A 26,172-nucleotide genomic window follows, 5' to 3' on the forward strand; every position below is an offset into this window, starting at 1 on the left:
TTTGATCTAATTTTTGTTTGGACCAATGACACACAAGCAATTATGATGTACATTTCAGGAGTCTTCATACATCATCTTATTCTGACATCTGCATAAAAGAACAGAGGTAAAGCTGCTTCAGAAACAGTTGTACCCTCTCTGTTAACTACAGTCTGGGGGAAAGAATAGCCTTAATGAAACATCAGAAAAGGGCCCGTTCAAATCATTAACACATTTTCTTAAAGTTTGTTTGGAACTTCTGCATCCAGCATCAGCACAAACAGTATCTGTGCAATTTTCCTGAGCAAACTGAGATGTATAATACTTGAATTTCAAGTCTCTGATTTTAATGATTTAAAAGCAACAGCAGCTGCTTGTTCCCCTTTAGTTTTTCATTATGGCATTTTCACTTTAGGTACTGTCCTGAACAAAACGGGTAGCTTAGGCCCCAGACGGTCCAGAGCCACAGGTTGTGTCATAAATGAAAGGGGTATAGGACATGTAGTCAGAAGCCAAAGGGGTCCTTGGGGAAAAAGTTCGAGAAGCACTGTTACAGTTAATGCACTTTAAGTCAAAGAAATGTATTTCATGGAGCATAAATGTTCAATTACATCTCCCCAGATCATCTCCTAAAAGTGCTGAAGAAGGTCTGGAATAATGTTCAGATCTCTATCTACTACTTTCCCCTCCTTCTTTGAATGAAGGTGATCAAAGAAGGCTCAGTTTTACTTGGCTAATCTTGTTCATAAACATATCATATACTGGGAAATGGGTGTAGGAAGTAGTAGTTAATATATAAATAGGAGCTGGGATGGCTGTAAAAATACCAAAGCAACAGAATTTTCACAATTTTCAACTTTAAAAGCATATTCTGAGTCCCTACCATCAAAACACATTCCTTTTGCAATCCCGATCCCACAGAGCTATGATGGAAGGGTCTTGGGTAGGTTTGGGACAATGAGAGATAGATGCCAAGGAGATATTACTACCTCCTTCCATCCGTACTTGAGCAGGCATTTTTCTGACATATTGCTGGAGGGCAGTTGCACTGCAGGACACGGCTCATGAAAATTAGGGATGGGTGAACCAGTTATGAAATATTAACCATAAATTTTGCCCATACCTCAAAACAACTCTTTTTTTTTTAGGTTTGAAAAACTTTAATGTTCTTTGTCAGCATTCATTTTTGTGCCTTTCTTCATCTCCTGGCTTAAGGTAGGGTAGGAAGAGGATGTTATGAAATAAGCAAAAAAATTGTTGTTCTCTTTCTGGGCTAAATGGAACTGTAAATCTCATGAGTAGGAATGGCCTCATAACACTTTTCACTCCAGTTTTGGAGACCCAAGATATTGAAATACTTTGGATAAGATTCAGACTACAACCAAATCTTGGAATCTTTCTAAATTTATCCATCAGTAATCTAGATATGCTGAAAAATTAATCTTTTTGAATCATAAGAACAGATTTTCAGTTGGGGTAAATCAACATTGCTCCACTGATTTTAACTGAGCTATACCAATCTATGCCAGCCTTTATAGTTGGGTGAAAAAAAAGTTTTCTTTTGTAATTTTGAGCTTGCAGTGAATTTTTATATCTGACGTAGAACAGAATAAATCCAAGACTAGAGAGTTTAAGATTAATAATAAAAATTCGGACCCAATCTTATCTACAGCAGAAAAAACGTACCACTATAATCTTATTGCCGTCTTGTTTATTACATAGACTGCTGGAAAATTATATTTGCATAAACATCTCTAAGACCATTTCATACTTCGTTACACACACCTACACACAAAATGTTGCTGTTGTAAAGTAGCTCCTTGTACTGCCTGGAAATGATTGAAGCTATTGCTGAAGCAGTAAAACCATAAAACTCCTGCAACTTTTTTTCCTTGTTAAATTTTTGGTAGGGGAATGTATTTCTCATAAAAGCAAGAGACTAATGATATTGGCTATAAGTCCAAGAGGGGACCTGTCCAGTCCCCCGTCACCCCCTGTCAAGGCTCCTGCTCCACTCTGAACTTTAGGGTACAGATGTGGGGCCTGCATGAAAACTTCTAAGCTTAACTACCAGCTTAGATCTGGTCCGCTGCCACCACTCCCAATGGGCTGACTCCATTCCCTGGGTAGCCTTGAGAGACTCTTCCACCAACTCCTTGGTGAACACAGCTCCAACCCCTTGGATCTTAAAACAAGGAGAAATTAACCATCCCCCCTCCTTTCTCCCACCAACTCCTGGTGGATACAGACTCAATCCCCTTGGATCTAAAAACAAGGAAAAATCAATCAGGTTATTAAAAAAGGCTTTTAATTAAAGAAAAAGGTCAACATCATCTCTGTAAAATCAGGATGGAAAATAACTTTACAGGGTAATCAAACTTAAAGAGCCCAGAGGACCCCCCTCTAGCCTTAGGTTCAAAGTTACAGCAAACAGAGGTAAACACCCTAGCAAAAGGTACATTTACAAGTTGAGAAAACAAAGATAAAACTAACACGCCTTGCCTGGCTGTACTTACAAGTTTGAAATATGAGAGACTTGTTCAGAAAGATTTGGAGAGCATGGATTGATGTCTGGTCCCTCTTAGTCCCAAGAGCGAACTCCCACCAAAACAAAGAGCACAAACAAAAGCCTTCCCCCCCCCCAAGATTTGAAAGTATCTTGTCCCCTTATTGGTTCTTCGGGTCAGGTGTCAGCCAGGTTACCTGAGCTTCTTAACCCTTTACAGGTATTTTGGAGTCTCTGGCCAGGAGGGATTTTAAAGTATTGTACACAGGAGGGCTGTTACCCTTCCCTTTATAGTTATGACACCCCCAAACGCAGAGCCCAGACAACTTCCTTACTTTCCCTTACTATTTAGCCATGGTCTTCTCAGATCCAACTATTCTGGTGTAGCAGAAATGTCCACTAGGTGGACAACAGTGGTACAATTAAAACTCATTTATACTGAACCCTAAAAAGGCTTTGAACTCAGAGTATAAAGACCCACTGTAGTGCATAGTACCCAGAACTTTTTCATGTATATATGATTTTTCACTTTGTGATATTTCATATTTTAGTTGTAATGGTGGTGACAGGGTCAGCATTATAATGACTATTTTGCTGGGACAACAGCTGAATATAACCTGCATCATGAACAAAGAAACAAGACAACCTGACAATTCATGCACTGACATGGTATAAATTATTCCTGAGAGACAGACCTTCATGTAGAAACTTAGGTAACAAAATTAAGTTTGGCATAAATAGGGATCCAAGAGCAACAGAACTAAAGACAAAATCAAATCTAAATTCCATTTTCAGTCACTGGAGGAGAGCATGTTCTTCAGTTCCACAGCCATCGATCCAATAGGATTCTGCACTGCAATCCATGTTACACAACAGGTCTCTGATCAGTTACCTCTAACCAAGTACACAGGCTGATGCTGAAATAGTACTCAGAGGAGTTAAAAATGAATAAAAGGCTGTGATCCCATTCACTGAAAGGGCACAACACCTGCATTCTATCTCCAGCATGCATAGGAAAATTACTAGTCCGGACTCTTTCCAGGGCTAATCATTTTTTGCCAAGGTCCACATTTCTTGGTCAAGGTATAATCAAGGTCTAGACTCCAGAGAAAATAATACAAAAACAATAACAATAATGATAATAAGTAAATAAAAAGATTTTTACATTCTGTTGAAAAGCATCTGATGGTCCGGATTTGGCCCTGCTCTGCCCATTGACTACCCCTGGTTTAGAAGATAGACTTTCAAAGCACAAAGTGGTGACTTGATTTACAACTGTCTTTTTTTTTTAAGAGAATTTCAGAGATTCACCAATGCAGTGTAGGATACAAAGGGTAAATCAGTGAACTCTATGACCTTCTAAAGCTATTAATATACCCACTTAAACTCTATAACACTGTAATAGAGCCCATGGTGGGCTGGATGGAGTAGTGGTTAATACCCAGCCAGTCATGGGGGCAGTGGGAGGGGAGCCAGGGCCTGCCAGCTCCACCAGGCTCTGACCCAGGGTCCTGGGAAGGTCAGCAGGGTTTGGCCTCTGAGGGGGGCCCTCTGAGTTACCATCCCTGGTTCTCTTCCTATCACAGCTTTCCTCCCTCAGCTTCTGGTCCTAGATAAAGAAACCAAGCCAGCAGCCCCAACTGGGCTCAGTGTATAGTCCTGTTCTTTCAGGGAGGCTTCTCCGGCCGGTTTGTCAGGAGCCTTTAAGGTAGGTCTGTCCTCTTCCCCAGCCTCCCCCTTCTAAGCTGGGTTGCTGCTTTTTCAACCCTGTCTCCAGTCTGAGCATGCTCTGCAGAGGGCTGAAGGGGCAGTGCTACCTGGGTACAGTACTGTTCTTTAATCCCTTCCAGCCCAGTGTGAGATTTGTATACTCCATCATACCCCACTCCCCAATCAAATATGAATTAAAATGATACCTATGTGAAAATTGGTGCCCCCCTCAAATAAGTTTTCAGTTACCCAACAAATGCTTTACTGTTTAATTTGCTAAACAACCTTTCAATTAGTTTCATTAGTGTAGCAAGCTTTATGATCAACCACAACTTGGGTAGTAAAGTTGCTAAATAGTAACAGATTAATTAGAATTTATTTAACTAATTTAGAGGAAGATTATGAACCTTTTAATGATCAAGGTGAGTATTTACTCTTAGGAATAATACTATTGACATCAGTGGGATTTCACATGTAATTAACTGCTCCATGGTGTGAGTAACATTTCACATTATGGCCCTTACAGATGAGTAAAGAAATCTACATAAAGACCTCACATCTCACCCAAACTTGAGAAGAAGCTGAACTGAAACAACTGCTCTTGTTGTCTTTTCCAACCAAAATGGAAACAGAAAGGACCAAAATGGAAACAGAAAGGACCAAAACTCCACTGGTAAACCTGTAAATTTTTCCCTTTCAACCCCTTGTTTCAGAGATGCATGCAGGAGTGAAGGACTGGGATATCTATTCACGTCTCAAAACCATCACCCAGGAAGGAAGTTGAAAGGGAAAAAAACAAACTTATATAAGTGTATATGCTAAATATATTTACACATTAGACCAAAAAACATCTTGAGTATCTATATTAGCAAAGTGTCCATCTGTTGTAATTTGGAGTGGGGTGAAGAGTTGGTAGTGAGGTTCTGCAGGAGATCTTCCCAAGGATTTTTTTTTAAATTATCTTTCATTTGTTGCAGTATGGTCAAAATCAATATATTATATTTATGAGCTCCAAGGATGAGTCATGTCTGGCAGTGATGATTTAGTAGTATGCAGAGAAAGAGCAAACTCCATTAAAGCAAAGAAATCGGACCAACCTTCCCATCAGTTTGGTGACAGAATTTTAACCACGGGTAACCAGAAGTCCCAGACACCTCCTTCCAGAACTTCACTAGTGTGGAAGATTGCATTGATTACATCCACAGTAAACAGTACCTATTCTGCAGATAAAGAGTCTGATGCAAAGCCCATTAAAGTCAATATAAAGACTTCCTTTGAAGTCAATAGACTTTGGATCAAACCCAGTTAATGGAACTCTGTTTCAAGAACTGCCAATCTATCACCTTTCACAAGCACTGTACTCATCCAAAGGTTTAAAACAATAAAGAGGAGTTTGAGAATGGTTTCAATGTTCATTTAGAAACAGGAAATAACATAATACTAATGGCAAGAGAAGGAACAGTGGTGGTAGTAACAACTGGAAGGCTTGCCCTGGGTGTTGGATAAGGTCCTTAGTGACTCTTACTCCAACTCAATTTTATAGATGAAAATTAAGAATAAAGAAAAACTTGCAGTGTTCCTGCTAAAAGAGTGAACAATACAATATACAGTGAGACAACTGATTAGCTGTGTCAACAGAACTCAACCAAGGCTGTTCCCTAAGCCTGAGCCTGTCCTGAGTATGAGTGTCTATGGGAAAGAAACATGCAATGTAAATTATCAGTTGTTATGGTAGCCTGGCAGTGCTCCCTGTGTGTGTGTGTGTGTGTGTGTACATATATATGTATATTTATGTACACACACACACACACACACAAAGTGGAAATAGAATTTTACACAATCTGCATACCCCATAGGGGTCTATTCTCCCCACAGTTGGGATCTCTTCTCCACTGGATGCATGACATAATTCACACTAATGCTAATTGGAGTGAATCACACACATCCAGGAGAGAAAAGACCCTAAAGAGCATGAAATTAATGTAAGCAAGTCACATTGGTATGAACAGGAGCTACAGTACTTCTGCAAACACCAGCAGAGGTGTACCTCTGTGCCTTTGTTTTCATACAGCAAGGATTAAACAGTGCTGTTTGTGAAAACAGTGGGCACAACCATTTTGTTGCTACAGTTCTGAAGAACACAAGGCTTTCTACAAAACCTGAGATGCCATGATATATGCTACATATGGGTTTGAGATGATGCATGTGTTATGATTCTAATTTTATTCCACAAAAATAGGATATATCCCTGGATTATATTAGGTATCCAATTTTGCATCACTTCTACAAACATGCTGTATTTATATAATTACATGCTAAAATGTTTTTCAGTATATTTTTCATAATTCCTCTAACACCAACCTATACTGTACTGCACCTGCTCTAAGGTTGCAGGAACAGCAGAGAATGATACACAAGCAAAAGGAAAGCTCTTTAACTAACCTAGGGGTATGAAAGTTTCCCAGATTGCACACTGCACAATTCTATTATACACTAGTGTCAGTTTCAAGTACACATCACATTCAAGTGTATATTTTTATTCAACTGAATTTATAATTGATAAATGGAACAGTATAGTAGACACCAAGCATTCCTGATGCTTGGTATTTTCAGGGAGTTCAAAAGACACAGTGGATTTAACAGTATTAGTTCATACACTGCCATTTCAAAACCTATTTAGAATCACTAAATCTATAAACTTCTTCTTACTCTGGATAAGAAAAGAGCTCTCCATTAGTTTACTAATTAATGTGCTGTTTGTAAAGCAGGACATCAAAACTCTATCTATTAAAAAAGGTTCTAACTCAATATAAAGGTTTTGTTCTGTGCTCTCTCCAAGAGCTTTTACGGTTGTCAGTTGCTGCATATTTTAGAGGGTACTACAATGGCCTGACTTGAATGATGTTGGGGGTTGTGGTATATCTTTCTTCAGCTCCCACATGATTAAATTATATTTCTTCCAGTCTGAATAAGGATTATATGGAACATATACATACTTAACTCATATTTAGGGAACTGCATGTCAGTATTTCACTTGCATGGCACAGTTCAGTAAAATATCAGCTTTTGAGGAAAAAAATCAAACTTTAACTGTACAGATATAAAACTGTTATTTTCAAATGACACCCAATATTATATATTGTACTTTCAAGTTATTGGAACTTACTATGGTCAAACAAGCTCATATACTAAAGGAAATGGGGGGGAGGGAGAAACACCTTTTTTTTTTCCTTTTGAAAGGCTGTAGCTTTTAACTCTACCCTGATTTAAAATAGTCTGATCAACAAAGATATGTAATCTAGTTAGAATATATTGGGAGTAGACTGCATGGAAAAATACTGTATCTGCTGTATCACTTTCGCCACTTTTAATTACCAATGAGAAAAATGAATACCGTATGTTCCTCAAACAGCAGAAATACAATAAATCACACTATATTCATATCTGACAACATAATGCATAATATAGCATAATGCCTCATAGAGACTAAGTTATTAAAAGTTTTTTTTCCCTATAACAGGCTCCTATACTGTGGCCCTCACTATGACATCAGAGTGCCTTTAAAGAAAGGTATTTAGACAAAATTACAAGAAATCACACACACAAACAGTGGTTTGGAACAGACCAGGCATATGAAAAGGAGATATGCACCAACAGGCTGAACAAGTGAAACTGATTACCCATTATGTAAAAGTGAAAGGATAGGACAAAAGGCTGAGAGAGCAGGGGGGAAATGGACAGACAGGAGAGCAGGTCTGAGAAGTAGGGTAAAATTAGTTTAACAGGGAAATCTGAAAACTTTAAGGGCATTTTTGGAGATAAGTTGACATAGAATTAAGATGACTCAGGAACTGGGTAATAATAAAGCTTTCATTTCCTGGAATGAGACTAGTCTGGTTGCAGAGTGGTAAACTCTCTGAAGTTTAGCAAATAGCAGTTTAGAAAAATCATAGATTTTCCTAAGGCAGGAATTGAGGGATGCATGGATAAAGATGACAGTGAATGCATGGTCTCGTGAAGGACAAATTCTAGCAATGTTCCAGAAGCAGTGATAAGCCAAAGTTACAGATGAGGGAGATACAAAAAGACAAGATTTGCTGAGTTAGAGAGTCATGGTGGATTAAGAGAGATAGGACTAAGAGTAAGACTTTTTATTCTGATGTGTAGGTCACACACACATTGTATATAAAAAATCTTAATAAAGGTGCCCCACTTCTCTAAATCTACTCTCTTTGACTTAGGCTCCAACTTTGCTCCCAAGGTCCATAGGGTAAAATTTTCACATATGGGCATCTAATTTTAGAATCTCAAATTTATTTTTAGACATGTAAATAATAGTGGTCTGATATTAAAGGCAGTTCCAAATGAAGTTTCTTTAACTATAACATACCAATTAGAGCTATTGATGCTCCACGCCTATGAAAATTAGGCCACATCCCAGGAAACAAGATATACAATCCACAAGAGGTTTCACTTCCCTGTGTGGAACAAGGGATAGTAGATGGGGGAAGAGAGGATAATGATGAAAAGAATTACTAGTATATAATTTTCACTTGTCCTACATCTTAGTTCTCACATCTTAAAAACAGAAGCAATGAGAACAGAGAGTGAGATGAGGCCTGATCCATTGCTTATTGAAATCAGTGGAAAAAATCCCATGAAATTCCAAAGGTTTTAGATGTGGCCCAGAGGGAACAGTGAGTTAGAGGAGCTTACTTTAGTGTGCTTCTTGAAGAACCTTCTGGACAAAAAATCTATCATTATAAAAGGTCAGTTCAAACTGATAAAGATGTACAAGAGTCTGTGGGGATGATCACTTTATAGCTGTCCAAACAGATGATTTAGCCCTCAGAACCCATGAAGTTGCTCTGCATCTGACAGAGTGACAATTTACAACCTTAGGCTGTGGATAAATGGCCTGATTATAAAAAACAACAGTCCTTAGCCCTAAAAGTATTTAGGCTGCTCTACCATTTTTGCAACCCATGAAACAAACAAAGTTGCTGCATTCTCTGAAAACTCTGGGCATAGGCAAGGGAAAGCTTGCCTGTGGCTGAACTGGAGGAGCTCAGGGAGACAGAGAAGTACATAGATGAGACTTTCCAGGACACAGTAAAATGGTCCCACCCCTGGTCTGACAGTTTCTGTGCTGTTGAGGAGGAGGAAAGTCCCAGGGAAGGAGAGCATCTAACTGGAGCAGAGGGAAAAATCCCATAGCTGGGACCCTCCTTCCAGATGATGTTGTGGTATCCTCTCGCACTGAGGATACTTCTCTGGGGGAGGGAACTCAAGCTAGTAGAAAGAGACAGGTATTAGTAATGGGTGATTTGATCATTAGAAACATAGATAGCTGGGTTTGTGATGATCAGGAGAACCACATGGTGACCTGCCTGCCTGGTGTGAAGATTGAGGATCTCTCGAGACATCTAGATAGACTTATGTGTAGTGCTGTAGAGGAGCCGTTGGTCATGGTACCTGAGGTACCAATGACATAGGGAAGGATAGGAGAGAGGTCCTGGAGGCCAAATTTAGGCTGCTAGGTAAGAGATTGAAGTCTGGGACCTCTATGATAGAATTCTCAGATGCTCACAGTTCCACGTACAGGGCCAGTTAGACAGGCAGAACTGCAGAGTCTCAATGTGTGGATGAGACAGTGTAGGGAGGAGGGATTTAGATTTATTAGGAACTGGGGAAACTTTTGGGAAAGGGGGAGGCTATACAGGAAGGATGGGCTCCACCTAAACCAAAATGAAACCAGATTGCTGGCACTTAACATTAAAAAGATCATAGAGCAGTTTTTAAACTAAGGGCTGGGGGAAAGCTGAGTGGTGCAGAGGAGCACATGGTTCAGACATCTCTTAGAGGAGGATCTATTATTATAAAATACATGCAGGGTCTGATCAGAAACAGTCCCAGTCAAATAAATAAAAAAGAGTCCCATTCAATTTGTGTAATGGCAGACAGCTAAAAGGAGACAAGTTTTTAAAGTGCTTATATACCAATACTAGAAGACTAAATAATAAAATGGGTGAACTAGAGTGCCTTGTATTAAATGAGGATATGGATATAATAGGCATCACAGAAACTTGGTGGAATGAGGTTAATCAATGGGATACAGTAATACCAGGGTACAAAATATATCGGAAGGACAGAACAGGTCGTCCTGGTGGGGGAGTGGCATTATATGTGAAAGAAAACGTAGAATCAAATGAAGTAAAAATCATAAATGAATCAAACTGTACCATAAAATCTCTATGGATAGAAATTCTATGTTCTAATAATAAGAATATAGTGGTACGGATATATTACCGACCAACTGACCAGGATGGTGATAGTAACTGTGAAATGCTCAGGGAGATTAGAGAGGCCATTAAAATAAAAAACTCAATAATAATAATGGGGGATTTCAATTATCCCCATATTGACTGGGTACATGTCACCTCAGGACAGGATGAAGAGATAAAGTTTCTTGACACCTTAAATGACTGCTTTTTGGAGCAGCTGGTCCTGGAACCCACCAGAGAAGAGGCAATTCTTGATTTAGTCCTAAGTGGAGCACAGGACCAAGAGGTGAATATAGCTGGACCGCTTGGTAATAGTGACCATAATATAATTAAATTTAATATCCTGTAGCAGGAAAAACACCATAGCGGCCCAACACTGTAGCATTTAATTTCAGAAAGGGGAACTACACAAAAATGAGGATGTTAAACAGAAATTAAAGGGTACAGTGCCCAAAGTGAATTCTCTGCAAGGTGCATGGAAACTTTTTAAAGACACCATAATAGAGGCTCAACTTAAACGTATACCCCAAATTAAAAAAAACACAGTAAGAGAACCAAAAGAGAGCCACCGTGGCTAAACAACAAAGTAAAAGAAGCAGTGAGAGGCAAAAAGGCCTCCTTTAAAAAGTGGAAGTTAAATCCTAGTGAGGAAAATAGAAAGGAACATAAACACTGGCAAATTAAGTATAAAAATACAATTAGGAAGGCCAAAAAAGAATTTGAGGAACAATTAGCAAAAGACCAAAAAAAATTGCTATTACTTTTTGAAAGTACATCAGAAGCAGGAAGCCTGATAAACAACCAGTGGGGCCATTGGACGATAGAGGTGCTAAAGGAGCATTCAACAACGATAAGGCCATTGCAGAGAAACTAAATGAATTCTTTCCATTGGTTTTCATGGCAAAGGATGTGAGGGAGATACCCAAACCCGAGCCATTCTTTTTAGGTGACAGATCTGAGGAACTGTCCTAGATTGAGTTATCATTAGAAGAGGTTTTGGAACAAATTGATAAATTAAACAGCAATAAGTCACCAGGACCAGATGGTGTTCACCCAAGAGTTCTGAAGGAACTCAAATGTGAAATTGCAGAACTACTAACTGTAGTCTGTAACCTATCATTTAAATCAGATTCTGTGCGAGATGACTGGAGGATAGCTAATGTGACGCCAATTTTTAAAAGGGGCCCCAGATGTGATCCTGGCAATTACAGGCCTGTAAGCCTGACTTCAGTACTGGGCAAACTGGTTGAAACTATAATAAAGAACAATATTGTCGGACATATAGATGAATAATCTGTTGAGGAAGAGTCAACATGGTTTTAATAAAGGGAAATCATGCCTCACCAATCTACTAGAATTCTTTGAGGGGGGTCAACAAGCATGTGGACCAAGGGGATTCAGTGGATATAGTGTACTTAGATTTTCAGAAAGCCTTTGACAAGGTCCCTCACCAAAGGCTCATACACAAAGTAAGCTGTCATGGGATAAGAGGGAAGATGCTCTCATGGATTGGTAACTGGTTAAAAGATAGGAAACAAAGGGTAAGAATAAATGGTCAGTTTTCAGAATGGAGAGCAGTAAATAGTGCTGTCCCTCACAGGTCTGTTCTGGGACCAGTCCTTTTCAATGTATTCATAAATGATCTGGAAAAAAGGGGTAAACAGTGAGGTGGCAAAATTTGCAGATGATACAAAATTATTAAAGATAGTTAAGACCCAGGCAGACTGCGAAGAGCTATGAAAGGATCTCTCAAAACTGGGTGACTGGGCAACAAAATGGCAGATGAAATTTAATATTGATAAATGCAAGTAATGCACATTGGAAAGCATAATCCCAACTATACATATAAAATGATGGGGTCTAAATTAGCTGTTATCACTCAAGAAAGAGATCTTGGAGTCATTGTGGATAGTTCTCTGAAAACATCCACTCAATGTGCAGCAGCAGTCAAAAAAAGCAAACAGAATGCTGGGAATAATTAAGAAAGGGATATAGAATAGAAAATATCATGTTGCCTCTATATAAATCCATGATACACCCACATCTTGAATACTGTGTGTAAATGTGGTCGCCCCATCGCAAAAAAGATATATTGGAATGGGAAAAGGTTCAGAAAAGGGCAACAAAAATGATGAGGGGCATGGGACGGCTTCCGTATGAGGAGAGATTAATAAGACTGGGACTTTTCAGCTTGTAAAAGAGATGGTTAAGGGGAGATATGATTGAGGTCTATAAAATCATGACGGGTGTAGAGAAAGTAGATAAGGAAGTGTTGTTTACTCCTTCTCATAACACAAGAACTAGGGGTCACCAAATGAAATTAATAGGCAGCAGGTTTAAAACAAATAAAAGGATGTATTTCTTCACACAACGCAGTCAACCTGTGGAACTCCTTGCCAGAGGATATTGTGAATGCCAAGACCATAACAGGATTCAAAAAAGAACTAGATAAATTCATGGAGGATACATCCATCAATGGCTATTAGCCAGGATGGGCAAGAATGGTGTCCCTAGCCACTGTTTGCCAGAAGCTGGGAATGAGTGACGGGGGATTGATCACTTGATGATTACCTGTTCTGTTCATATCCTCTTGGGCACCTGGCACTGGCCACTGTTGGAAGGCAGGATGCTGGGCTAGATGGACCTTTGGTTTGACCCAGTAGGGCCATTCTTATGTTCTTATTAGTGCTCCTTTACTATTCAATGGAGTTTCCACTGCTGAGAGGAAACTGATTCTGGCCACAACCAAGGGAGAACAATGGACTGATATACACGGAACTCAGTATTCATCCTTTGGAATGAATTCTGGTGGGACCCAAAGCATATCCTTGGTCAGGAAAGAAATTAAGGAGAGGTGATTTAATAACTAGGTTCAAAATTTCTCTTATCCAACCCCAGTAAAGCTGATGGGATTGAAAAGGGTGTAATTCAGAGCAGAAGTTGACTCTAAAGCAGTGGTTCTCTAACTGTGGGTCAGGACCCCAAAGTGGGTCGTGACTTCATTTTAATGGTGTCGCAGGGGCTGGCATTAGATGTGCTGGGACCTGGGACAGAAGCCTGAGCCACACTGCCTGGGGCCAAAGCCGAACCCAAGGGATTCAGGTTACAGGTTCTGCACCCGAGGCTGAAGCCATTGGGCTTCAACTTTGGCCCACCTGCATGGGGTGATGGGGCTTGGGCTTTGTCCGGGGCTATAGAGGACTCAGGCTTCAGTTCCCCCTCCTGGGGTCATGTAGTAACTTTTGTTGTCAGAAGGGGGTTGCAGTGCAATGGAGTTTGAGAAACCCTGCTCTAAAGAACTAAAAAGAAAAAACCTCAACTCATGGCAGAGGTTCCTGTCTCCAAAACCTAAAGGAATTTAAAGGATATTCCTCCCAATGCCTGAATTAACACAATTTTGCACCCTTGATTTCTTGGTAAGTGGAGCCATATGTATATGATAGTATTGTGTATTAATGAGAGTTTATTAGCATTGTATGGGATGGCTTTATTAGTCAAGAGAAGTGAAGTCAGAAGATAGTTATGCAAATCATCCCAAATGAGTGACTAGGACACTTTCTACCATAACAGCCTGTATTCTTTATAAACTACATACAAAAAAGTGTCAGAAAAATTAAATATTACTACCTTAACAAAATAATTATAATGTCATTTCTCCCCCAACATTATCCTGCAGCCTCATTGTGATGGATTAATGACCATACCCGCATTCTGTGTCACCCTCACACAATGCTCGCTCACACGTGCTTCCATTTTTTCTCTTAATTTCCTCTCTTCTTTCCCCTTCTACCTGTATTCAGGCTTAACTCCCCACACAGAGCAGGCTACATGCTGTGTGGAGTGGGGGCTTCTGTGGGTGGCATCAGAGGGTTAGGTTGCCTGTTCTTTAGCAGCTTGATCTGAATATTCTATGCATGTGAACCTGTTCCTATAGTTAGCTCTATTAGGGGATGCAGTGGGAGCAGAGAGAGATGAAAGATGTGTAGCTTTCAAGGAGCCAAAGGTGAGGGAGGGTGGGGGGGACAAGAGGGAAGAGGAAGAAAAGGAAAAAGGGGGATGCAGTTTTCTCCATCACCATTGTTTTCCTTTGTCCCCTTTAGTATATTCAGTGTCCCCTTGTTCCCAAAGGCCTAGAACTCTGGTTGGAAAACAGATACTGTTTGGAAAAAATATATACATTTGTCTCTGAATTGTATCACCTGGGATCCAGATTACTCCTTACAATACAGTTTTTGCTTATTTCCTTTTAAATGCTCACCACCTCTGAGCAAAAAGATTTGATTTATCGGAACTGAATAAACTATATAGGTTATTCTGTCCCATTCACCTCGAATAATGATAGCAAAAGTACACATCAGAGGATAGCAAACACGATACATACGGGATTCAGGAGGATGGTGAGGAAGAGTTCACCCCCTCGGATGCTTTTGTCCAATTCTTGAGGGCTCCCAGGATACTCCTTGTAGAAAATTGTGTGGGTGAAAAGGCCACAGGTCTGTCGAGGAAGTACCTGGAAACAAAGTAAAAAAAATGCTATAGTGTCATGACCCTATTTCTGCAAGCCCCACCCCAAAAAACTCTTCTGAGTCTGCATTCTGAAACGCTCACATATGGATTCCTTTGTTCCGGCAGTTGTCGTCTTATTGTAAATAAGCATGATTATGCAGATGTTGAGCTCTCCAGCTACCAGTTGAAAGGTTGCAGCACATGTGTGTTCCACAGCCTTTGTCCAGACCACTGCATATGTTTCTCATAGTAAGAATTCAGGGTTTGTGTTTAGGGATTTGTAAAAGGAAGAAAAGAGCTTCTTTTCTTTTAGCAAGGATAGTTTGTTAAAAGACAAAGCGCTTCTCAGTCATCTTCACTATCTTAGGCTGTTAATCTTCCTGCTGGTAAGATATAGCACACAAATGGTATTCTAGGTTACAGACCCCAAAAGAACTAGTTCATTCCTACCTTTGCCCTGAAAATCAGATTAGACCCCACTAGTGAAATATGTACTGGGGCTGATAGGACTGTTGAATGAGTATATCCCGAGGTCAGCTCTACATACAATCATAAATCAGTAGATTGTGCGTCAGAATTCTGAAAACCAGCAGATGGAGAAAAAAAACAACTAAAATCTCCACTACTTAGAGCTATTTCATTAACTCTTTAATCACAAATACATCAGAACTCTGCAGAAAAACACTAAGGTCTGTGATACTGTTCAGTACTGTACTTGCACAGACATTATTCAGTTTTGACTTAGGTTTTTTGCCTGTTTACCATTTGGGCTCCCCTTTGTATTCTGTCCAAAGGAACAGAAAACAAAATAATCTACGGTTTCTATTCAGCAAAGCACTTAAGCATATACTTAAGTGCTTTGCTCAAATGAGTCCTATGTTGGAACTCGTTAGAATCTACTATGTTACCTGTTTCTGTGTTATTAATATATACTTTTGACAAATATATTAGATACATTACTGCTCTTAAATGCATGTCCATGGCTTTTGTTGAAGTCAACAGGAACTTTACCTATGTATACCATGACAGAATTTGACCTGTCAAGATTTCCATTCTGTGTCCTGTGCAAATTCCATCTTGTGTAATTTACCCTCTATCTACCTAAATTCTCTTTACCATTTCAATTGAACATGATTCTTCTACATTTTTGCTCTAAACTGTGGTGTAGTGTTGCATCTGGATGTTCATCAGCTGCTTTGTTCCATTCTAGGAGCAGCTGCATATTGAAGTGATAGGCCAAGTGATTCTTATGTTATCTTGGCTTTTAATGCATGTGCTATTGAAGGGAAGATGTAGAAAGCTTTCTCTCTCCCCACCCCAATGCACAGTCTATGAAATTTCCGCAGGTATAGTTTCAGAACCTGTGCTCTGGGAGTTGCATAGGTATATCTAAACACAAAGCCTGGCCCAACCAAAGTATCTTGTGGACTGGAGGATTATATTGCACCTTTGTTTCTCTTCCCTTTCGGCAGGTCCCAGGCCCTTTATGCATTGCAGTGAGTCAGACCCTTGGATATGGAGCTACGACATTTTAATGAATTGCAAAGGTATGTAATTATAGTCCAGGATTGGTTGTCTACTGGTACATTTTATTTCTGATAATCACATTGGAAAGTGCCAGAAAAACCCACCCCAAAACACACTCTTTGCTCTTCTTTCTTTTGGAAACTGGCTGCACACTGGTAAAACTGTTTTGGCATCCTTACAATTCCACTATCGTGAAGGATTTCAATGCCCACTGTAAAGCTTGATGCATTTGTAAAATAGATTTTTTTTGTCATTCTTAAAGAATTATTGCTATGAAGTAATGGAAATGCTATGTACCATGATGCCATTGTGGATGAAGCCCCGTCTGTACCGTGCAGGTTTTAGATGTGGATACTCTTCTGTGCTTGTGACTTTGATACCCCAGACCTTCTTCCAGGCCTCATAAAGCTGAACATGTACAGGGTAGACCCCAGAGTGGTGCGGAGCCACTGCATAGCCCATGTCAATTGGAATACCATGTTCCTGAAACAAAGCAAAAGAAACAACACATTGAGTACATAAGTATAATATGTAATGCCATCAAGTTTATTCTACTAACTGGTAGCTTTAAAGAAACTGTTGCTCTTGGGCAATCGTGTGTGTGTGTGTTTTGTATATATAACACTCACACTAAAAATAAGAGACACAAGGTGCAAAATAATTGGATTTCAGTATCGGGGGGGAAAATAATCCTGTTGGATAATATTGAGCTACCATTGTTTAGAACAGATTTGACTGCCTGTGTATTATGCGTTGTGTGTATTTATAAAGTATGCCCTATCTGGTTGGATGTTTTTTTTAAAGTAATTCTCAAAGGGCTGGGAAATTATGCTGTTTTATTTAGTCACATTTCAAATTGTCTTGGATCAATAAACAAAGAGAAACATGTTGACATGACAATTACCATTTGTCTATATTTTATATTACAAAAAGCAGAGGAACATTTCCATGGCTGGTAAAATGTTTGCTGTAGCTATTTATAAAATGTAGCTCCAGCACATTTCCCTGACATAGTGTATTGACTCGAGAACCAAAGATGGACTTTGAGGGTGAACTTTTCTATCTGGCAATTCTGGCCTATATTTGCTGAAATCCATGGCAACACAAAGAAGTCATATTTTAGAAAGTTAGCCCTAAAATCATCCACTCCTTTGGGTCCCTGGTTATATGGGTCATCCATCATTTTTACCTCTTTCCCATACAAACCTCACTTCTCCCCCGTGTTTGTTACTTATTTAGTTCTTTTATAATTTATACAGTAAAGTAAGTATACATGTCACTTTACTACAGGTAGAAGTTATCAAAGAATAGAATCCTTTCTCTGAAGAACTCACAATCTAAAAGATACACAGTGCAGGCCAGAAAAACAATTATATGCTGCTTGATAGAGCCTGAAAACTTCACAGGTTAGGTATTATTTACATTGGTACCATGCAATAACATTCTTCTTTTGGCAAAAGAAGAGCTGCCAACTCACAAACTCATATATAATTGATACTTGGAGGGAAATTGCTAAAATACTGAATTATAATTGTTGCCTGTCCTCTTGTCCACATTGTCTAATAACTGTTGTTTGCTTCTATAATTAAGGAGGAACAGATTTTGCTAGGAATCTTTAAGTACTTAACTTCGCACAGACTGGCCTTTGGTCCTTTGAGAAAATTAAATAAAACCTATGGGAACATTTATTCACACTTCACACAATATAACCAGTTAAATTATCTACTTTCTAATAATAAAGATGTTCTAATAATAAAGATGCCACTGACTAATATGAAATAATCTAGTTCATATTTTGACCATTAGCAGAATATGCTTTTTGCCTATTAATGAAGTCACTCACCTGCAAGATCTATATGAGGCATAGGGGTTAGTTTTGGATTTGAAATGATGAATGCTCATGTAATGAAGGGACCATTCAGAGATATCAATGACTTCAGGGCCAAATTCCCTATGATTATGTACAGGAAAGTAAGATACACATCTAGATCAGGGCCCCACTGTGCTAAGAGATATACAGACATACAGCAAGAGATAGTCCATGGCCTCAAAGAATTTACAATCTAAATAGATAAGATAGACAAAAGGTGAAAAAGGAAATTAAGACACAAAGAGCTAAAGTGATTTGGCCAAAGTCACACAGCAGGCCATTGTCAAAGCCAAGAACAGAACCTAGGACGTCTTACTCCCAGTCCTGTGCTTTATACACTAGAAAACAGTGTTTCTATGTGCTAAATTCAATACTAATATTCAGTACTAAATTATTTCAAGAGAATACTTTAACCATTTTAAGTTGAATAAGATGTGTGATGCAATCTGATCAATGACAGAGTAGCTGTGACTCCATACTATTGGTAATTTCTATATTGTGGGACTCTAAAGTAAGTAAAATTGTCTTGGGATCAAGCACTTTTCTGAAATGGTACCTCAACAAGTGAACATATCCCTACCTATATGTCCTCTTTGGTCAGGACAGATGCATTCCAAAACAGGATTCATGCCTTCACAGTTTTCTATTGCTATAGGAATTGTCCCACCAATGGAATGGTGAAACTGAAATTAACCACTTTAGAGTAGATGGATTGCAAAAATCTAAGAGTTCCCACTATGGAGAAGCTATTTGCCACAAAGAGGCCAATACTCTTTATGTCTGATCACACAAACATTCTTTATGAATTATTCAAAAATCAATAAGAAACCAAGAATACAGACAATTTTTCTCTGTACCAGTTTTATGCAATTTTTGTAACACCTTTAGGTAGGGTAAATTCAATGTGTTGTATATCAGCATGCACACTGCCCTGTTATCCTTTAGACTGCTTTGCTTTTGTTGTTCTATTAGAATTGAGGATGACAATATTTTCTTAAAAGGGATAAAATATAATTGATTCAGTTAAAGATATTGTGTGTAAAAAGTTTCATTGCATTATAGTGGCACTGGGGCACCACTATAATTAAGGTTGCACCATGTCATAAGTTTAAAGGTCAACCATTCTAAGTCCTCTAAAATTGATATGTGTAGTTGGATTCCTTTGAAATGTGATGTGCCTCAAGAGGCTGTAGGGTAAGTTAATGATCTGAATTTGGAGTCATTTGAGGCATGGGTTACAGAGACATAAGCCCCCCCTCCCCTCCCTTCCCCACTCCAAAAAATTAGCCATTTAAAAAAAGTTTCCAGGTGGTGGGTTTATTTGCCTTGAGCTGGAGATCAAACTATGGATCTAAATGGTCTCAATCTGTTCAGTTTTACCTCAGGTAGTGCATGGTACTCACTAAATCTTTGGGGAACCCAAAATGAGAACATATATAAGAAAATGTACTTTTTTACACTGTGTGTGCATCAATATGGAAAAATCAGCTAGAGGGTTTCCATGACCACCATTTTATATGCTTTAAAATTCAAGTCTTGTAAGTACTCTCAAAACTGAGCAGTTAATTGGATTGCTTTGAAATTGGTGCGCATTAGTGATTCAAATTTGTGGTCATTTTGCTGATGGGTTCCCAAATTATAGGCCCCCCTAAAAAAACAACAACCTGGTTTTCTTCTGCTGCCTTGTACTGTGAAACTGAAAGGTACTAATGGCTGGCTGAATTACAGACCTCTTCACTGCTGTGAATTCTCCCTCAATTAACATATCTAAGGTTGAGTTGATCACAAACTCCCCCCCCACACACACACACACCATCACCTAAGACAAAAGGAGTTTTGGACTAAGTGTCTGGAGGCTGCTACAATTTGTAAGTCATGAGTGGCATTTTTATGTGTGTGTGTGTGTGTGTGTGTGTGTGTGTGTGTGTGTGTGTGTGTGTGTGTGTGTGAAATGTAATCAAAGTCTCTGGGGGAAAAGTAGATGTGAGACAATGGTACGTATTAGGAGTGGTAGAATAGGGAAAGAGCAGTTTGGGGCTGCAGTGAGGGATGGGGATTAATGGGGATCGATGGCAAGAGAAGTTGGGGAGTCAGTTGTGGGAGGCATAGCACCCCACATCTCTTCCAGTTCACCAAACCCACACTCCAACCTTCTGGCACCCCCAGCTCTGCCAGTGCACCCTCTACTGTGACATAGTTGTCTTTCACTCCAGGCTGAAGAGTCTGGGTTATAGAAGGAGGGAAATAAAGGCAATAGAAATGTTTGTATACCAGGGAATAAAGACTTCAAGGGCTTGGCTACACTTGGGACTTCACAGCGCTGCCGCAGCTCTCTCGCAGCGTTGTATGTACTCCACGTCTCTGAGGGGAATAGCTTGCAGCGCTGCAACCGAGCGTGCTGATTACACTGATTACACTGGCGCTTTACAGTGCTGTACTCGCTGCGCTCAGGGGGGTGTTTTTTCACACCCCTGAGCACAGCAAGTTGCAGTGCTGTACAGCGCCAGTGTAGCCAAAGCCTTCAGTGAGACATGTTCCGTAGTTGCTGTGGGGAGGGGGACAGGTTGGAGGGGGAATGCTTTGAATGGGTAAGTGGCATGGCTTGCAGATGCCCCAAAGCAAGGCTGGTGGGGCACAGCTGGTGTGTGTTTGGTGGGAGGTTGACTCAGAATGCCAATTGTGGGACATGATATATACAACTGCCTAAATGACTACTGACCCCTAATGACAACAAAACTTTTTCCTGTTTTAAGAAAAAACAAATAAAACCTTAGGAAATTCAATGGCAAAAACTGAATTTAACCTAGTGTTAAGATTGCTTGATAGTATGTTGTTCTCTTGCAGAACAGTGAGTTGAACAACATTCAAACTAAAAGGACAAAAAAGAAAACAAATACAAATGGTTGCCTATGCTACATACCTTCTCTTTTCCTGGCTGTAATTATGTGATAAGGAGATCTGTGCTTGCACCCTCCGATGTGTATGAGCAATGGGAAAAGCTGCACATGTACTTTCTGGCTCTAGTATGCATACTTTCAATACAGAATTGTGTATGTTATATAATTAGTGGGGCAGGAGTTTTATTACAGAGGGCATTGTCAGTAACAAGCTGGGATATGAGAGCAGTCTAAGAATTTATTATCCTCATGCATTGTGGTCAGTGTCAGGTGTACTGAATGGTGGAGGCAATTAGCGCTGCTTGGTAGAGGTATGTTTGTGAGACCTGTGGATTACTTTGAGGTGTGTGACAGAGCTGTGACAGGTATATAAAGAGATCAATGTTTTCCACCCTCTCATGTGCTTGAGGAAGGGGAAGAGGTGCATGTGTACCTTGGGAATGTAGAATGTATCATGTCTATGCAAAATTGGGTATGTTATATCCATAACAGGGCATAGGACTTTTATTACAAAGGCTATTGTCAGCAGTAAGAAGGAATATGAGAGGATTCTAATGCTTTAATGATGGTTAAGTAAAAGTGAGATGGTATTCGTTGAGTACATGTAAGGAAGTTGTAACAGGCTATGAAGTATTTCTTAAGTTGTACACATGTGGTATCCTTTCTGGGGAGTTTGCCAAATGTGTTAGTGTACACCAGGATCTGAAACCTTCCAGATCTGATAATGCCAAAGGCCAGTGAGAGTATGTGGATACCGAAGCATTGCTCAAAGACCATAGAGAGGTGTTTGTAGTGCCAGCAACCTTTTTTTTTTTTTTTTTTTGTTCATTAACGGTGTTAGCTGGAAACCTGTGGGTTAGAATGAGAGTTGTAAAAGGAGGTGAAAAGCTTATACATTTCAGCAACTGTGGGATTGGTAGAGTAAAGGTATGTGTGTTAATGTGGTGTATTGGGGGCATTGTTGAGAGAATGCAGAGTTCAGTTTGCATGGGCAACCTGAACTTTGCATTTCCTGGTTCTCACAGTGTGAGTTCTGCTCAACTCAATGTTCTACAAGGGGATGACATATCACCAAGCAACTTTAACTCTATGTTAAAATAGTTTTTTCCTTTGAATATATTATGTTTCAGTGGATTTTGTCATAATGGCAAGTCAAAATATGAAACAACATTGGCTAATTATTAGCTTCTCTATCACCCCACCAGACCACCTTGCTATGAGGTCCAATCTTGTATTCTTTGTGCACCTAAGATTCCAACTGCCTTTTTGTTTGGGTGCTCAGGGAGAACCAGATTGGACCCAAAGATATATAAGTGTTTGTGTGTGGAAAAGACCTTTGGAACACTTTATGCGATACAAAGAACTATGTCACATTCTTTTACAATGCAGGCAGGATTCCAGAGCTCCTAATTATGTGCTTTCATAATTTACTAGAGTCACAATGGAATAGTCTTATCTTAGTTTAAATGACAATGTAAGTTGATGCCACAGAAAAATCGTAAGGTGTTGGACAGTAGAAAAGGATCATTACTAGAACCTGGGAGATGAAGCATGAGTAGGGAAAGAGGATTTTGTCAATTTTTTGTAGTCCTGCGGAATGCTGGAGAAATTCACAGAAGTGGCTTTGTCAATGGCTATAGTTAAGATTTAAAGAAAAATAGTAGCTTTACCAACTGAATAAACTAATAGATCAATTTATAGGTAGACATGATTAAAAAAAATTAAAGTTGGTGGAAAGCAAGAAATATATTGATGAAAGGAAGTGTTATATTCTTCCTTAGTCTGTTGCGGATATTAAATTCAATATAAAATTAATTGTTCTTAAAAATAAAGACTTTATATTCAGTATCAGAAACAAACTGGACCAAAGGGAAAGGCTGATATTTGCTAACTTTCATTTCTTTAAAATAAATCTGGCGTTTTATACTGAACTTTGAAAGTCATCTAAGGATCAATGATTTTTCACTGTCTTTTATTGCATATTAGTGTATCTTATGGACTGGCATCACTAGCTGTTTTCACAAGTGATAAAAGCACTGGTATGTGTGACCTTGTAAACTGATTAGGTAAATCTTGACACTTTTGGACTTAGGCTTGGTAAATAGTGATTATTCTCTAGAAAGCTTCTATTACAAGTGGAGTTTCTTACTAAACAGGAAACGATAAAGCCTTATAATACAGTATTATTGTCCTGATGGACTCTAATATCCTAAATACTTTCAACCTTGAGTCCAATTGGTCAAAACTTTCCTTCACCTTGACGTGGTCCTATTGTGCACTGTTTAATGTTTATAGAATCATAGAATATCAGGGTTGGAAGGGACCTCAGGGGGTCATCTAGTCCAACCCCCTGCTCAAAGCAGGACCAATCCCCAGACAGATTTTGCCCTGATCCCTGAATGGCCCCCTCGATAGAGACGACGCAGTCAATAGGCAATGACCAATATCATGAGTCCAAATATTGTTCCACATCTCCAAAAAGTCATGGTGATCAGGTTTTGGGGCACAGCCAAGTCCACTCATTCCATCATTGGCAGGAGAGATGAAGCTATGCAACAGAGGAGTACATGCTCCTCTTTCTTAAAGCCCATGCAACACGTGATGGCCCGGGCTTCTGAGCTAACCTGCCTTGCATACCATAGATGACTAATGGAATCTTCATTTGGTTACTGCCCCCGCCACCCCAGCCCAACTTCTGTGCATCTTACAGTAGGACAACAAGAACTAGACCCTTAGTACTGAAAAAATGCAACACTGTTGAACTTGCACACATTCCCAGTTGCCCAGATCCAGTCTCAACCCATAAGACCCTAACTCTCTTTGTTTCAGTCTTTCAGTTCTTTGACAGAAGACTATCTCCAGAAGCTACCTATCTTAGCTATCATCTTTGCTGAAGAAGCAAGAGAAAAGCAGCTTCAAACTCCCAGCCTCTTCTGACCTATGTCTTTCTACTGAGATGGAACTTTATTGAACCAGACTATGTCTGTATCAACTGTTTACACATATTCTCTATTTACAAACACTCCTACTAAGGAAAAAACATGAATACAGAATGGACACTGCTTTCCAGGAACTCAGCAAACTCTTGGAGGAAAGACGTTTATATTGCATATTTCCATAGCTTTAACATGCTAGAGGATAATGGAAATTCAGATAGCAGTAGCAGGGTTGGAGAACTCACCATTTAGATTTACTAGATCTCTTCTGAAAAATCAAACTAAATACACAAATAGTTACATGCTTTAAAAAAAAAAAAGCTATATTAGGACAAAATTGGCATTATGATAATTATTTGCTTCTATTGAACCCTCTAGTATTAGCCATTACTAGAGACAGGACAGGGGCTAAAGGGACCAAATCATTTTATTTGGTATGGTAAGTCATATGTTTTTATCAGATTTTTCATATATTCACTGAAACTATTTGGTCCACTGTTGATAATATTATGTTAGATGATGAAGTAGTTAACACTCCAGCTGCAGGCACCTTCCTGAACTTTTTCTATCCTGTCAAAAAAAAGAGGTGATATCCTGGAAACACCACATTTTAAACTGTCACCTAGCAGTATTAGGAGATTTACATAAGCTATTACCTACTTTTAGCAGTGAGATATTTTTCTAATATTGTTGAGCCTGGGTGAGAATTCCTTCAGGAGATTTTTTTTTTTAAACTAAGTCATCTTAATGTATAATTTCATTTATTTTTATTTGCATTTATATTGGTGAATACATGTGCCATCATCTTGGTTGTCAATCCATACAAGAACTTTTTGTGTTATTTTATCCGGTTATGACAGTTAACTTTTTAAAAGGTCTCATTTTCTGAATAACTCTTACATACTGTTAATTGCATACAAATTTCTGTTTGCAGATTTAAATAATAACTATCTTAGTTCAATTTAAAACTTTTTCTTTTTAATCTAGCTGAAAATTTTCCATTTAGACATGATCCTTTAGCAAATGGCTTTGAGCAGATTAGTATCAAGAAGATGCAGTTCACAAAATGGAAAGTTAAAATAAGTTTGTGAGCTTTGTGGCAGTTAGTTCTAGACATAAACGTGATTTGGTGTGCTTGAACACAAAGTTGTTGTTTTGTATCTATTGTGGATTAGGTTGCATTATATGTAGATGAATATAAATATGGTTCTGTAATTTTACAACAAAAACAAAATGCCACATCTGCCTACATTGATTGCCAGGAAAGAGGCGTGTGTGGTTAAGACATTGGATGTAGGCTCAGGAGACCTAGGTTGAGATCCTAGTTCTACCACAGATTTTTTGAGTGACTGTGGAAAAGTCACTTAGTCTCTTCATGCCTCAGTTCCTCCTCTCTAAAATGGGGACAATATTCTTTTCACCTGGCCTTTGTCTATTTGGACTGTAAGCTAATTGGAGCAAGGTCTATCACTTGTTATATGCACATGTAGTGCTTAGCGCAATAGGACTCTGTGCACTACTGTAACATAATACTAACAGTCAGCATTTAGCCACAGTTTTGCATAGTAGATGAATAGTTTCGTATTCTAAGAGTTTGGCTATATGAACAATTAGACAAGGGCAAGCTTGGGTATGAATCTAGACCATATTAGCCTGACATGATTTAAAGGCATGACTATACAGATAGCACTGCAGTGGTGCAGCTGCACCAATGCAGCTGTGCCGCTGCAGCGTATGTGGTGAAGACACCCTAGGCCGATGGGAGAGAGTTCTCCCATTGGCATAATAAAACCACCTCTGCGAACAGCAAAAGACGCTCTCCTACCAACATAGCACTGTGCACTCAAGAGCTTATGTTGATGTAATTTATGTCGCTCAGGGGCTTGGTTTATTCAGATAAGTTATGCTGACATAAGCTGTAATGTAGACATAGCCACAGTGTTCCTGTGCACCCATC

At 39.2% G+C, this 26,172-nt stretch overlaps 1 protein-coding gene across 8 annotated transcripts in view; it reads right to left on the reverse strand.

Moving 5' to 3' along the window:
* Positions 1-26,172, reverse strand: part of NDST4 (N-deacetylase and N-sulfotransferase 4) — a 257,495-nt gene that overhangs the window by 68,304 nt on the left and 163,019 nt on the right. For all 8 annotated transcript variants that reach the window (XR_004645911.1, XR_004645912.1, XM_034772201.1 and 5 more), the window contains exons 6-7: positions 16,810-16,995; positions 14,861-14,989 (exon numbers count right to left, since the gene is read on the reverse strand). Coding sequence is in view for 6 of the 8 variants with exons in the window: in XM_034772201.1 (XP_034628092.1) it covers positions 14,861-14,989; positions 16,810-16,995 (315 nt within the window). In the remaining 2 variants the exon portion in view is untranslated. The remainder of the gene's footprint in view (positions 1-14,860; positions 14,990-16,809; positions 16,996-26,172) is intronic.

This window comes from Trachemys scripta, chromosome 5 (assembly GCF_013100865.1).
Source record: "Trachemys scripta elegans isolate TJP31775 chromosome 5, CAS_Tse_1.0, whole genome shotgun sequence".
Taxonomy (NCBI): domain Eukaryota; kingdom Metazoa; phylum Chordata; order Testudines; family Emydidae; genus Trachemys; species Trachemys scripta.